Raw genomic sequence first — 16256 nt, 5'->3', positions numbered from 1 at the left:
ATTCGACTATGGCCTGGTTGGCAAGTGGTTAAAAAGGGCCTGTACTGTGAAAGATTTGCCCAAAAAATACAAGGTGAGAGGCAAAAACTAGCCATCCTTATTGCCTGTGGACCCCCTGCAGCTGATCCATTCCTCATTATTGACTTACCTTGCCCTGTTCTGCACTGTGCCTTTGTGTAGAGGGAGATATATTGGTAGAGGCAGGGATTTCTTCCTATTGTCAGAGCTGCCCCCTGATGACAGGTGATCAGAAGCAGTAGGAGAGGTGAGAAAGCACAGATCCACAATACGAAAGGAGCAGAGAGATTCTTGCACTGAAGATCCTCAGGTACAGCTTTCCCTCCAACAAGGAGAACAGTAAGCAGCACAGAAGATCTAGCCAAATCTTACTCCATATCTGGTGAGACTAATGCCCTGTACACACGGTCGGACATTGATCGGACATTCCGACAACAAAATCCTAGGATTTTTTCCGACGGATGTTGGCTCAAACTTGTCTTGCATACACACGGTCACACAAAGTTGACGGAAAATCCGATCGTTCTAAACGTGGTGACGTAAAACACGTTAGTCGGGACTATAAACGGGGCAGTAGCCAATGGCTTTCGTCTCCTAATTTATTCTGAGCATGCGTGGCACTTTGTCCGTCGGATTTGTGTACACACGATCGGAAATTCCGACAACGGATTTTGTTGTCGGAAAATTTTATAGCAAGCTCTCAAACTTTGTGTGTCAGAAATTCAGATGGAAAATGTGTGATGGAGCCTACACACGGTCGGAATTCCCGAAACAAGGTCCTATCACACATTTTCCGTTGGAAAATCTGACCGTGTGTACGGGGCATAACAGTCAGAGGCACCAGTGCCTTAGATGATCTTGCACTGTATTATAAGGCTAAAGGAGTGGTAATTGCCTTGCTATTTTTCAGGAGGAATTTAAGGCATAAGATAATTCTTTCAGGGTACTTGTGCACAATTAACATTTCTGGATGTTGTCTAAGATAGCAAATCTTCCCTTTTTGAGTCCAGGTCCACTTTAAGGACAGAGATCTAAAGTTCTCTAAAAGTCATAACATAACTCTTGAGCATCATTTCTTCTGACTTCTACCACCAACATGGCTCCTGGATGGGGGAAGCAACTAACTAGCTTTGGTAGCTTTTTAGCATAATTTATATTTAAACTTAGTGTGTGATGTATTTATTCTCTTAGGTCATCCCCGTGTATGAGATGGGTGAGAGATTCCAGCCCACCACGGTGGAGATGGTGGATGGTGAGACCTCCCCACCACAGCTGCTTACAGAAGCTGATCTCATATCTTTAATGGAGAAACACGGAATAGGTAAACCAGCCAGTCCAACTGTAACAGTATATCTTACTAAGAAAACTGCAGTGTCTTTGTTTTGTGTCTAGCATGATCCATTTAGAATGATCACAGAAATAATATGTATATGGAAGCCCTTTGTAATTTTTAAAAAGAGTGTCTAGGATGAAGAACAATCTTTTTTTTTTTTTTCTCTTCTAACAATAGATCAACCAACCAATCAATTAGTAGGGAAAGAAAGTTCTAAAAGTCACACATCACAGCAAAACCCTGTAAGGAGGTGATGCTGTCATCAGTGGTGTATTTTGGTTTTGTGCTGCCCTAGGCAAGACTAAAATTGGGCGCCCCCCTTCCCCCTCTTATGTAAATCCCCCCCCCTCTCCTGTTTAATGGATGTAACTCCCTCCAAAATTTAAGGACTAAAAGTCCCAGCATTAACCCCTGAGATCTAACGAGAGGGAGGGTGAGAGGGGGGTGGGTGAGGGAGGGGGGATCAGAGAGATAGGAGTAGTTAGAGGGAAGGGGGCTGTGGGGGAGAGGGGAGGGGTGGGCGAGAGAAAGGGGGGGGTGGGCGAGAGTGGGTGGAAGAGAGGGAGGGGATTGGAAGAGAGAGAGATTGAGGGGAGGATGAGAGAGAGGGGGTAGGAGAGAGAGAGAGAGGGGGGTGCGAGACCCCCTAGCCCTGCCTGCAATCCCTCCTGTTCTCCCCTATCTGTGGGTAGATGTGTGTGATGCACCTACCTCCTGCCTGTCCTCTGAGCCCTCGGTCAGCCTGTCTTTCTGTTGATGTCCCAACTGGGAGTGGAGGTTGGCGAAGGAGTACAGGCTCTGGGAGGAGCCAGGGATGCTGCGCCCGCTGCTGCTCAGGACAGGGTGGCGCCGTGGTGGTGGAGGTCTTCTCCCTTTCCGATTTCTTGGTTCTAGCTAGCCTCCAGGGCCCACCAGCCACCCGCTGTGTAAAGACACCGCTGCTCATTAGCAGCAGCTGCTGTCAGCACTGGATTGGTAGATTTTGCACCGCTGCCCTGCACCCCACCGTTAGCGGACTGGCGGACTCTTTGGACCTCCACAAGCACTAGGTGCAGAGGAGGAGGAAGTTAAATCCTCCTCCGCTTTGAATTATGGGCAGGGCCAGGAACTCGCGGCCATGACGTCACTGGTTGCTAGACAGCAGGCGGCTCTAGCAACCAGTGGCCAATAGAGTCTCAGGTGGAGGTGGGGGCAGCTTTTTTGCCCCCCTTTCCCCGTAAAGTGCCGCCCTAGGCCAAAATACAGCTCTGGCTTTGCTGTGATGAGCGACTTTTAGGACTTTCTTTCCCTATTAGATGTTTTAAGCTGGGACTCTGTCCTTGTCGGCACTCCTAAGGGTTTGTCATGCAGGAGGACCTGGTGGAGCCTTGAGTGGCACCTGTCGTTTTTGTTGTGGATCACAGCCAATCAATTAGCTTTTCTCTTTTCTGTTCTAACCTGCTATAACAGTGGAAAGGTAAGAAGTTCATTGTTCGAGTGTTTTATAACACAAACTGTTCTTTATTCAACAGAAGACTGAAAATATGTTTCCCACTTTTTTCTCAAATATAAAATGGTTCTGCAGCCTAACCAAAACCTATCGCTACCCTAAAAATACTTGAATACATTAGGGTACCAAGTGCATGTAGCACCTGGTACCCTTCTGATCTGTGTTGTAGTTGCTGAGCTAGCATGGTTGACAGTGTCCCAACCCCCCCTCCTACCCCACCACTGTTTGACCATGCTGCCCAGAAGGAAAAATATCTCATTAGGTTAGAGTGACATTCATCACATCAGGGTAGAGAGGAGCATGACTGTACTATTTACTTTTGGAGACACTTCACAGAGCAATGGTATCTAACTCTGTCATTCATCACAGCAGAGGCATAGGAGCATCGCTGCAGTTCTTATTGGCACTTCACAGCACACAGAATTTGGTAGTTGGCTTCTGTGCTTTTGCTTTAGCTTCTCCATAGGAACACCTATAAATTGGGCTTTAGCCTAGGTTGCAGCTGACAGCCAGCAGAAAGAAAACAGATGTGCTTTTATACTTCGCTCTTCTCATTATAACTGATAATTATAAGTCACATTTCTATTGTAGAGTTACATAGATCAGACTGTATTGGTTCATCTTTTCTGTGGTCTCTAGTGGCTGATGTGTATGCTATATTATTATTATTTGTTTTTCCTGAAGGGACTGACGCTACTCATGCTGAGCACATTGAGACCATTAAGTCACGCATGTACGTGGGCCTTACCCCGGAGCAGAGGTTCCTTCCAGGAGAGCTAGGGATGGGCCTTGTGGAGGGTAAGCCCTGGATCACTGCTCTTCTGAAACAAAACCATCCAGAGGAGTTTGATTGTTTACAGTTTATTAGCAGTTACAACTCCATCCTAAAGTCTTGCTATCCATCTTCATTGCCTCCTTAGGATACGATTCCATGGGCTTCGAGATGTCCAAGCCTGACCTTCGAGCTGAGCTGGAGGCGGATCTGAAGCTCATTTGTGAAGGCAAAAAGGACAAGTTCACTGTCCTGAGACAGCAAGTGCAGAAATACAAGCAGGTCTTCATAGAGGCTGCAGCCAAAGCCACCAAGTGAGAGGGGGTTCTCTTCTAAATAGCGTATACATTATTAGGACAGTAAACATACACTCCAGGTTGATTTGGCCAAAAAAAGTTGGTCGTCCCACCGAATCCGCCCACTGGCCATCCCACCGAGTCCTTCAGTGCACCCACTTTTATTTTAACACTCATATCCCAATGTATCCCCATACCCACCCATAATTGTCCGCATTCCTCTCCAGGAGAGAAATGGGGAAGGAGGAGACAGACAGACCCCCCCCCCCACCGGTTGCCAACTCTCTTACCCTGTGTTGGAGATAATGGCTGGGAGGAGCGTAGCGGAATCAGCCGGTGACAACTTGTGTTTTGTGTCATTCTCTATTGCAGGTGTCCTGGGGGCCAGAAGGTGCCTGCTGTGCTAGCAGTTACATTCATTAAGCTGCTGTATGGGGGTGCGGGCCGGGCCCCTTGGGACGCTTGGGCCCCTTTCAAGTGTATTGCCTGTACCCCTCTGATGGCGGCCCTGTCTTCACTGCATCTCTGCTATACATGCACATCCTCCTATGTTTTTGAATTAAACAATGCTGCAAGTGGAAAGAAAAAAGATTTCTTCTTTTTTTTTTTTTTTCAAATTTTATTCATTATGAGAGAATGATCACAGGCAAAACACTGAAAATTAACTAGGGCTTTTACATATCCAGGGGCACTCTTAAATTTAGAACTATATATTTATATGCCCCGATATGTACATCTGACGTTTCATTTATATTTCCTTTTTATTTTTTGTTTTTATAAGGTTAATTTGTTTGCATTGTGATATGTCATGCGACGGTCCTTTCTTTAAAGGGGTTGTAAACCTTTGTGTTTTTTCACCTTTACTTACTCAGTTTTACTTACCTGAGCCCTAGAACTTGACCCGACAGGGACGTGCTGTCTCTCTTCCTGGGGTTCTCGGCTCCTGATTGGATAGATTGATAGCAGCGCAGCCATTGGCTCTTGCTGCTGTCAATCAAATCCAATGATGTGGGCGGGGCCAAGTCCAGCATTCGGCGGCTATGGACACCGAATGCTGGACTCGGGAGCGTACCCGCAAGGTAATCCCCTAGGAGAGCGCTTCTCCTAGGGGGTTATCTGATGTGGGGAGGTGCCACCGGGGGACCCCAGAAGAGCAGGTTCGGGGCCACTCTGTGCAAAACGAACTGCACAGTGGAGCTAAGTATAATATGTTATTTAAAGAAAAATCGAACCCTTATAATCACTTTATAGTAGTATATTGTGTCTTGGATTGGATCTTGTATTGTAGTATGATACTGTGGAAAATGTTTCACTAAAAAGATATAATCTGGAAAATGCTGCAAGTACACTAAAATACCTGTTGATTTGTCAGAAATCCAGTGAGCTGCGCACTTCCTGTTTGAGCTGACAACAAAGTGCTTCTGCTGTACTGATATCCCAAGCAGTGTTGTCAGCCACGCTAAGCTACAGAACACATTGCCTTCTCTTCATCTCTATAAAATAAGGGGGAGGTGTTCTGTAGGATAATGTATGGGAGACCTTGTCACCATATGTACAGGGCCAAATACCCTTTTACATCAAAACCACAAAATAATTAAATTTCCTCCTGTACCCTCAAAAATAGTGAGATCATGAGAAAATGGGGAAATTTATTGTGCCCAGACACATTAAATATCCCCATTTTTTTCATGATATCCCCCGTCAAGGGTACATGAGGAAATGTAATTATTTTCTGGTTTTGATGTAAAAGGAGATTTTTCTTAAGTGTTTTGTAGTCCGGCAAGGGAGAACTGACTACACTTCTTGGGATTTCAGTGCAGAGGGGTACTGTGTGGTTAGCCTACTCAGGAAGCTCTCTGGATTTCTGGCAGATCAATAGGTATTTTCTTGTATTTGCAGTGTATTTTAAGAGACAAAACACAGGAGATGGCATGTATTACAGAGATGTACTGAATAGGGTTGTGTTTTTTTTTTTTTTTTTGCCCAAATTTTTTGTAAAATTCAAGTTGTAATGCATGTCAAAGCGCATTCATGATAAGTAATGTGTAAGTGTAACATTGCCAGGTGTTTATTACCTCTCACAGAGCTCACAGTACTTCCCTGACAATGCCGCCATCTGCTTTTCTCCTCAGAGGGGACTGAGCCACCTTCAGTCCTCATCCATGGTCACCATCTACTTCCTAGACTAGAGATGCTGGCTCAGATATGACACAATCATATAAATCCTGGTGCCTGTGCAGTTCTTGGCTGTGTTCAAAAATGCGTGACACAGATCAGCCTCTCACCTTGTGACTTGCTACAAAGTAATAGTGTTGTAGCCTAGTGTTGTGTAGGGGAGAGGAGACTGAGGAAATTCTTCCTCCTGCCTGTAACCATCTGATGGCATCTACTCAGTCTTGGCAAAGTCATTTACTGTTAATGTCTAGAATTTATTGTAAATTTCACTTGGAGGTCCAATTTTAAGATGACGCCATACATTCTGTCACAGTGGTTCTTGCTCTGCAGCATGCTAACTGAACCCCCTCGGTTCTGTGCTCCTACTCCACAGGCTGGACGAGGCTCTGTCTCAGTACTTTGGCCAGGCAGCACAGCCTGTGGAACAGCAGGAGATCTACCCGGAAACGCCACTTCCTATACGAAAATGTCCGCAGTGTAACAGGGATATGGTGCTGAAGACCAAGAAAGATGGAGGGTGAGTGAGAGCCAAGGGAGCAGCCGTGTTTGACATCTGAAGATGTTGACCTGGTGACAGAGAATTCCTTTCAGTTAGAGAGCCCACAGGTCTCTCACTATGGTTGGAGGAAGTCATTTTCCCCACTAATATTAATATCTTATCTTTCTCTTTTAAGGTTCTACATTTCGTGTTTGGGTTACCCCAGCTGTAAAACCTCAATCTGGTTGCCCAATTTCGTTCTGGAAGTGTCACGGGATGATAGTGTGTGTGATGTGTGTAGACCTCATCCAGTCCACAAGTGAGTATATGTTCAGCTAACTTAGCAATGTTTCTGAGCAAAGAAAGTGGTCCCCTTAGCATCTGGGTACTTCTTCTTTTACACTGCGTTATGGGGGAGGGAAGTAAAGAGAACATCTGATTGGACAAGGTGCAATTTTATTTACCTCTCTACTTTGCATGGATTAAAACCTCCATCTCCATGATAATCTTTGTATGCTGTATAAACTCGTCTTCATTTCCCTATTTGAGTTCAGCAGGATTCTCATACGCCTGTACTTTCTCTGGCCAATGGCTGATTGTGTTTTTCACAATATGTAATTGCAGATATTTGAAAACATAAACTTAAAGTCACATAAAAAATATATATTGCGGCGCTAGAAATAGTCCAAAAGAAATCTGAAGAATGGGAGTAGTCAAATCACCAGATACAGTGTAGATATGAAAAGGGCACTCGTCACCATGTGATAATGTAGTCTGCTTACCAGAAGGTAATATGGTTTAAGCATGTATAGATATATCTCAATGGCATCCAGCAGATCCAGCTCCCTGGAACCTTTTGGTTTGATATCAACAAACTTTTGCTGGCTGCTTGCTTATACATTTGGTTCAGCGCAAATTTTTTCTTATATGAAAACATAAACTTGTTTTGAAATTATTGAATTTTTCAATAAAAATTGTAATTTTAATGAATTCTCTATAGTTAGTTGTTGTGTTGCACCCTAAGCGTGGGTTCACACTTGTGTGATGCGGGAACCAGCGCGATTACACAAATGTTTGTACATGGAGTTTTTCTGTTAATTGCACTTCCAGTTCTTGCTATTTGTACCTGCAAAACTGTAATAAAATATGATTGAACAAAAAAGAGGAAGTAGAACAAAAAAAAACCCGTCAGTGGTATTAAGAGTAACCACCTGGCATTGTTGTCAGTAATAAGCCCCTAGCATTGGTGTGGTTGGCATAACTATTAACTGCAATTTTTTTTTTTTCTTTTTTCCCCCCACCCGCTGGTCAGTGACCGTGCTTTTAACCCTCTAGTCCTGCTGCACTTGGGTCAGTTGTAGTACTGTTAAACATCTCAGCACATCCCCAGCTCCCCACGGGTAGTCAGTGTTTTCTAACTGGTAACTGGTAGGCAACTGGTACATTGAGAAGGTCATTGGTGAGGTTGCGTACATATTCGCATGGCAGTTTTGCTTTAAGGTCGCCATCTAAAGAACAATGTTCGCACACTGAATATTTTTGGTACAATTCTGTCAGCTTTGCATTGTGTGGAGGTTGGACTGTGGAGGACCAGCAGTGATAAGGCCAGGGATCAGGAGGGGTAAAAATGTTTATTCTAGCTGATTGTTGGACTGTTCATCCTCCACTGATGAATAAAGCGCTCATCCATACATTGAACAATCATGTTACATGAAGTCAGGGGTCTGACCATTTCTTTCCAAACCAGCAGTTACCTCTGTGTATAGCAAGCTTTGTTCACCTTACAGATAGGTTTATCAATTAAACTTTTGTTGCTTCTTCTGCAGGCTGAAGCTGAAGTTTAAGCGTGGCAGTGTCCCCCCTATTATGCCCCTGGAGTTTGTGGGCTGTATCGGTGGCTGTGATGAAACTCTTAGAGAAATCCTCGATCTAAAATATCTACAGGGTGGCAGCAGAGCACCCCAGCCTGGCCCTTCCCGTGAGAGCAACCACGTGCAGGCTAACCAGAGAACTAACCGAATACCCAACGATCGAGGAGCCCCAAACAGGCAACCACCCACCAAAAAAGAGAGAAAACCCCAACTGGTGACTCCAGCTGTACAGAGAAATGCGCCGCTCATCAGTGCCAACCCTGAGAATAATGAGGTTGTGTGCAACTGCGGTGTCAGTGCTGTGCAGCTTACTGTGCGTAAAGAGGGACCCAACCAGGGGCGTCAGTTCTACAAATGCAGCGGAGGAAAATGCAACTTCTTTTTGTGGGCAGATCAGAACAACGGGGATGGCAGGAGTTCACCGCCATTGCAGGTGTCTGCAGGACGTCCATCAACCTCGTTCAACAGTTCCAGGGCCTTTGAAGGGTTTCGAATGACAGGAGGAAGCGGGGACTCAGGATTAGGAGGAGAGACCAAATGCATGTGCAATCAGCCAGCCATCACACGTACTGTGCAGAAGGATGGGGCCAACAAAGGCAGACAGTTCCACACATGCTCCAAACCCAGAGAGCAACAGTGTGGCTTTTTCCAGTGGGCCGATGAGAACGCCCCTCCAGGTGAGCAACATAGGGGAAAATGGGGCCATATATTTGTAACTGGCTAAGTAGAATGGTCATCAACAATTTTAAAAGTGTGTGTGTGTGAATGTATTATCACATCAATAGAAATGCTGTGCTGGTATGGACTAAATGACCCATATGTCTTTGTTATGCTGCCTAATAACCTCCCTAGAGCAAATGTAGTCCATCTTGGCATCTCACCAACTTCTCTGTCTTTTTTTTTTTTTTTTTTTTTTTCACAGGTCCTTCTGGAGATTTTCCGACCACATTCAGTGGAGGGTCTGGAGCACAGCGAGGATTTGGTCAAAAAAATAAAAGATCCGATAACACGGACAAAGCTCCAACAGCAAAGAGACCGCGCACATGTGGCATCTGTCACCAGCCAGGCCATAACCGAACAAACTGCCCACAGAACAGATGACAAGTGTTCTGTTGAGCCATAGAAACTCAATATGCTTCAACGCAAAGGCAGGCAAGTGATTTTGCAGCCCTTAGATTATTGCACACAGAGATGCTGAAGGCTGTAAAGGATAAATGCACAGCTTTTGCAGGTAAAAAATGTGCATTTATTATTTATTTATTTTTATTGGGAGCCTGGAAAGCTGTGTACCCACAATCAGCAGACCATGGGTGCTATGCAGGGCTCTTGCCGATTCTGTGTGTAAGCTGTCTGGCCGTACATTGTAACAGGAAGCATCAATGAACTACCACAACGCTCAACAGCGCCGTGGTAGTTCATTGAGAACTACAAGCTGACAGCCGCAATGGCTGCCACCGGACCTTGTCGTTCTCCATTCAAAGAACTTGGTGAAAGAGTGACGCATCCAGAGACCCGCACAGACACGTTCTTTGCAGATTGTGACAGAGAGCGGGGGAGCGGGGGGAGAAGATCCCCGACGCCTATCACAATGGGGAGGCGGTGGATTTGTTACATGTTATACCCTGAATATGGGTGTAACATGTTACAAAAAGTGAAGTTATCCATGTAAAGATCTGGCCAGGATTGACAAGAGTTGCTGATGTAGATGCTTCTTTACTATGATTGTAATATGGCAGTACATCCCTTTATAACTAATCTGCAGGTTGGCTTATTTAAAATAACTTACAGAGCTACACCGGCCAAAGGTTGCCAATATTTCTGGGTGTGCTGGATGCCTGTGTCCCCTTCTGCATGCTGGGTTTCCATCAGCCAGCCTACACAGCTCTGCAGGAACACAGTAGTGATGTAGCGGATGACAGGTAGAAGTACATTACTCAGCAGGTGATACAGGCATCTCACACATCCAAAGTGTCAGATACTGAAGGTTCTTTAGCCACTGTAGCTCTGCAAAAGAGCAAGGATAAATTGCATGGGAGGTGGGACAGGTAAGCCTTATTCTTGTACAGGTTGAAGCATTTTGTTTTGTATTTAATTTTTTCAAGTGACAGGGTCCCTTCAAAGTAAACCTGTTTCTTGCCCATGCAGAGAAAAGAACTGGTTCACTTTCCTTCCTCCACAGCCGTATGTACTAATCCTAACCTTCACTTCCCCATTGGTCCAGTCTGCAGCAGGAAATTCTGCCCTGTATGAGCTGCAAGTCACTCAAATCTTAAAGTTTACACAGCAGTGTGGGCTCTTACCATGTGTTAACATCGGTGCTTGGTGATCCACCCAATACTGTTACATATTACTCCATACTTAGTAGTACTGGGCATGTGCTTCACTCAAGGGAACTGTTTGGGGCAACAGGGGAGTTAAGCAATACTTAGTATGTTAAAACAAAAAAGGATAAGATGCTAAATACAACCAAATTATGACAAATTCACGTTAATATCATAAAAAAAAAGTCCATAAACGTGCAGTAATTCCCACACCATGTGATAAATTCTTCTGTGTCTAAAAAATTATTTTTCCAATAGTGTTACACCAAGGGATCACCACCACCGTGAGAAGTGCATGCTCGCCGTTCGTATGGTGACCTTTAAATCAATAAAGGGCAATGAGCGCTTTGCGATAGGTAGTATCTCAACCTGATTGATCGTACACTCTTCATTAGATGAAAGGAATGAGGAACGGCACCAAAATAAAATAAACAGTAATTAAATAAAGTGATGCTGCACCAAAAAAATTAGTGAACCTAATAAAGCCAAAAATAGTGAAAAATTGGGCGCAAAACAATGTATACATATGATTGTCACCTAGATAGGGGTACCATAATAATCAGCACATAAACCATAAATATAATACTAGTCCAATATATATAAATTGTGAAACAAATATAGCTGGGGTGTGTTTCATCTGTGTAGGTGAAATCTCCAACACCGTGTCTTCATAAAGTGCAGTGTGCTAGTTTCTTGTGGAAAAAAATGCTTCACCTGAAGTGACAAATAAATCTGCTCACCAGATATCTCTGGTCACAAAGTGACCACCAGGCATAATACATGGTTTTGCGCCCAATTTTTCACTATTTTTTACTCTTCATTAGATGTTCCAAAATCCTCCTATATCTTCCACCATCACTCCAGAAAACACCCCCACATCAAACCAGAAAAGTACTGTAATGTATTTTATTATACCAAGTAGACAAACGTAACAAAGTATGGCACTCACTTGTATTTGTGCCCAGACTCGGCACTAATGTAAACAGCCTTGCAGGTGTTAGCACCCCTGTACCTCCAGCAGAGGATTGGCGTGCGTTTCAATAACAGGAAGTTCGGGCCGGACGTGATGTCAGAATGGACCCGTAGGCCCTCAACTAGTTTAGCTGATCGCGTCCTCAGGAAGCCACCTGGTCCAATCTTCCAGTTGTCTGGACACAAATACAAGTGAGTGCAATACTTTTGTCTACTTGGTATAATAAAATACTACATTATAGTACTTTTCTGGTTTGCTGTTGTGGTGTTTTTTGTGCTGATGGAAGATATAGGAGGATTTTGGAACATTTAATGAAGATTGTACCATCAATCAGGTTGAGATACTACCTATCCCAAAGGGCTTGTTGACCTGCATTGATTTAGAAGGCACTGGACTGACGGTGAGTGTGCACTTATCACTGTGGTGGTGGTCCTTGGTGTAACACTATTCGAAGATTATTCATCAGCACACAGAATTTACCGCATGGTGTGGGAATTATTTCGCATGTTCATGGACTTATTTTTCATTATATTCATTTATGTAAATTTGTCATAATTTTGGTTGTATTTAGTGCCTTTATCCTTTTCTGTTTTAACTTTCATGGAGGGTGTTTTTTCACTTTTAGGTTTAATTGCTGTCTGTTCTCCCGTTAGGGAGACTCATCCTCTTTATTTGCCCTGTTTACTATTATCATTGAAAGTAAAAGAAAACCCTTAATTTTGGGTTATCCCTAGAAAAGTAATAGAGTGGGAAATCTTCCAATGGGGACACTAGTTCTGGTGACCTGGAGGTCCCCAAGGAATTAATTTAATGTGCAGGGATTTCCTATCACTTCCTGTTTGGCTATGGGACAGGAAGTGAAGGGAAAGCTCAACAACAGTACACAGATGGCACAAATAAATCTGATCGGGGTTATAAACCTCCCTTGCTCTATCCAAAATGGAAAAAAAAAAGTTTTGCCTATAGTTCTAATTTAAAGAAAACCTGCTACAGTGGCTCTGTCTCTTCTCTCAAAAGATATCCAAAGAATGGTCCCCAAAAAATTTCTTTTCCGTCAGTGGGCAAGTCTGAACTCTGCCGTGTTCAAAGTCTTCAGCATTCAATGCTTCCAGGTGTGTTGGATTGCCGGAATCACTCCGCCACATGCCGTAGTTTTTCCTGATGGTTCCATAGGACGTAGTAATAGGGTAGGGGCTAGAGAAAGGAACCACTGAGCACAGCGGGAAGGAGGGGAGGGTTGTGGTTTAGGTGTCCGACACACCCAGAAGCGTGTCAGATATGAAGTTTTAGCTGAAGTCTGTACCCCTTGTACAAGGGAGATTGGACTTGTACTTACCAGTAAGGTAAGTTTTAATTGTTCTATTGCAAGGACTATTGTCTGGATTATTTTTGGAAAGCTGTAAACAGCCGCGAGCCTTTTTTTGTGGAAGTTAATAAGATGAGAGCTGAAAATCACTGAACCCACCTTTATAAGCAAGAGGAGGAAGTAATCCCACTGGTCTTAGATTTTATGGTTTGTTCTGATAAGAAACGTCATGCCTTGTCCATTGTAAGATACTACGTTCTGGTTAAGCTGTATATTACTTGTGTATGTTGTATAAATTCTAAAATGTTTTTATCAAGGGATGTATGGTTCTGTTTTATATATGAGAATATTAAAACAAAAAATCTTTGTTAGAATTGAGTGCTGCTTTATATGTCAGTACATGGCTTTGAATTGTGTTTTTAGTTTGATTGTTATAAAAGAATGAGGATTTAATTCACTAACTGGATGATGATGCAGTACATTTTGTTTTCTTTTGATACACTTGATTTCAGACCTTGAACAGACACCTTTTTTTTTTTTTTTTTTAAAGGTTATACACAAAAAAAATTTCTTATACTGGAAGCATGCGGGTACAGGGGTCTCCAAACTTTTTAGTATGAGGATCACATGGTGTAGTTTACAAATATTCAAGGGATTTTTTTCTTTTAAAGCGGTTGTAAAGACAGAGGGGTTTTTTCCTAATACATTCTATGCTCCCTAACACTTATCTGCAGTACCTCTCTGTCCACGATTCTCTCAGCTGTCCAAAATTCTCCCTTGTGATTGGCTGAGATGCAGCAGTGCCATTGGCTGTCGCTGCTGTCAGTCAGCTAGCCAATCAGGGGACAGAGGGGGGCCGGCCGGGGCTCTGTGTCTGAATGGACACAGGGAGCTGTGCCTCGGCTCGGGTGCCCCCATAGCAAGCTGCTTGCTGTGGGGGAACTGAACAGGAGGGAGAGGCCAGAGGGGAGGAGGATCCGTGTTGCTCTGTGCAAATCCACTGGACTTTACAATCGATTTAATAAAGAAATGGAGTCCCCCTTACATCAGGGTCCCCATCAAAGTGCCCTCTAAATCAAAATTCCTCATACTGTTGTAAGGCTTACACCATGGCTGTAGCAGGAGGCAGAGCAGGTGTGGATAGAGGAAGTTTCACCCTCTTGTGAATGCTGGGGCAAGCATGACATTGGTTGTTAAGACACTGGCAGTCCTAGCAACCAAACCACATGGTTGAAGGGAGAATTGGAGACCATAGACCACCTCTGCTAACCTAAATCCTCAATCTGTACCTATTGAGGATATGCCATTGATCTTATCTGCAGGCTGAATGTGGCGCACGGGTTAGTTTGGCGATCCCAGTGCTAGAGAAATGCACTTTTAAAGAATCGTCTCCCATCCAAAGCAGCGGGCAGTCTGTGTGCTTGTACTTGAATGAATGTAAAGGAAGGCGAAAAGGCCATTCCTTACTGTGGAAACACATGTAAGCATGAAGGTGGTCGAGGCAAAAGCATCCAATCGCATGGGGTTGATTTACTAAAACCAGAAAGTGCAAAATCTGATGCAGCACTGCATAGAAACCAATCAGCTTCCAGGTTTTTTTTTTTGGGTCAAAGTTTAATGGAACAAGCTGAAGTTAGAATCTAATTGGTTACCATGCAAAGCTGCACCAGATTTTGCACTGTCCAGCGTTTGTAAATCAACCCAAAAACGTCATCAAACAGGTACATTTAGGATGCAGTATAGATTAGAAAGCTATAGGGAAGCAGAATTTTAGCTTAGAGTGGCAATATGCACTATTGCCAAAAGTATTGGGACGTCTGCCTTTACACACACACATGAAATTTAATGGCGTCTTAGTCTGTAGGGTTCAATGTCGAGTTGGTCCACCCTCTGCAGCTATAACAGCTTCAACTCTTCTGGGAAGGTTGTCCATAAGGTTTAGGTGTGTGTCTATGAGAATGTTTGACCATTCTTCCAGAAGTGCATTTGTGAGGTCAGGCATGGATGTTGGACGAGAAGGCCTGGCTCGCAGTCTACGCTCTAATTCATCCCAAAGGTGTCCTATCAGGTTGACGTCAGGACTCCAGTCAAGTTCCTCCGCAAAACTCACTCATCCATGTCTGTATGGAACTGCTTTGTGCACTGGTGGGCAGTCATGTTGGAACAAGAAGGGGACATCCCCAAACTCTTCCCACAAAGTTGGGAGCATGAAATTGTCCTGAATGTTTTGGTATGCTGACGCCTTAAGAGTTCCCTTCACTGGAACTAAGGGGCCAGGCCCAACCTCTGGAAAAACAACCCCACATCATAATCCCCCCTCCACCAAATGATTTGGACCAGTGCACAAAGCAAGGTCCAGCTGTGTTACAAAATACAGCAGCAGGGTCATCTTTCAGAAACTGTATAAAGGCTGGATCACACCAGAACAACGCACTTCAGATCCAGTCCGGATGTGTTTTTGTATGCGCGTTCAAGTGAGTTTCCAGATGTATGTCTCCCCCCCCCACTGTACTTGGGTCTGGTGCGTTTTTTGATGCGTGCCAGTGCATTCTAGTACAGTCCAGTGTAGGAAAAATGCAGCATTTTTTTTTTCTGGAACTGACCAGACTGGTGTGAATTATGCCAATGGAAACCATATAACCTAATTTGCATATGCAGAAAAAAAAAAAAAACGTGGTGTGAATTTGGCCCTTAATGTTCAGGTTGTAAAAATTTTTTTTTTTTTTTTTTTGTAATGGAATGGATTTGTTTTTACAAACAAACCTGTTCACGTTACTGAACAGGGAAGCCAGCATTGATTTTCCCCACACAAAGCAAAACATTAATAAGAATTAAGTTTAACTTTACACCCATTTATAAATTATGAATGGATAGAAGGAAAAAAAAAATCCATTCATTTCGGTAATCAATGGAGGCAGCTGTAGTATGCATAGACAAAGGCCTGTTTCACACGGTCTTCAGCTTATATAAGCAGTGTGAACAGCAAGCTTTGACAAGGCATTTGCAGAGCTTTCGGCAAGCTCTTAAAGTATCGTTCAGCAATAGTTTGTAAACGTTAAACAAAAAAAACTAAAGTTGTTACCATGCTTCAGAACCTCTTGAAAGCCTGTTAGCAGCTTGTTTAAAGGTGGCAATCAGCACTCCCATTAGGATCTGTGTACAACATTTACAAACTGGAGCTGAATGATAGTTTAAAAAACGTCAACAAAGCTTGCATGTTAATA

At 43.7% G+C, this 16256-nt stretch overlaps 1 protein-coding gene across 3 annotated transcripts in view; it reads left to right on the top strand.

Annotated features, from left to right (window-relative positions):
* Window positions 1-13396, top strand: part of TOP3A (DNA topoisomerase III alpha) — a 48515-nt gene extending 35119 nt beyond the window's left edge. For all 3 annotated transcript variants that reach the window (XM_073636383.1, XM_073636382.1, XM_073636384.1), the window contains exons 14-20: window positions 1210-1339; window positions 3525-3638; window positions 3761-3926; window positions 6457-6600; window positions 6758-6880; window positions 8388-9109; window positions 9355-13396. In XM_073636383.1, the coding sequence (XP_073492484.1) occupies window positions 1210-1339; window positions 3525-3638; window positions 3761-3926; window positions 6457-6600; window positions 6758-6880; window positions 8388-9109; window positions 9355-9533 (1578 nt within the window). In that variant the 3' untranslated portion in view covers window positions 9534-13396. The remainder of the gene's footprint in view (window positions 1-1209; window positions 1340-3524; window positions 3639-3760; window positions 3927-6456; window positions 6601-6757; window positions 6881-8387; window positions 9110-9354) is intronic.
* Window positions 13397-16256: the final 2860 nt, after the last annotated feature.

The sequence above is a fragment of the Aquarana catesbeiana genome, linkage group LG06, assembly GCF_042186555.1.
Source record: "Aquarana catesbeiana isolate 2022-GZ linkage group LG06, ASM4218655v1, whole genome shotgun sequence".
Lineage (NCBI taxonomy): Eukaryota > Metazoa > Chordata > Amphibia > Anura > Ranidae > Aquarana > Aquarana catesbeiana.
This window is presented reverse-complemented; position numbering and strand designations above follow the sequence as displayed.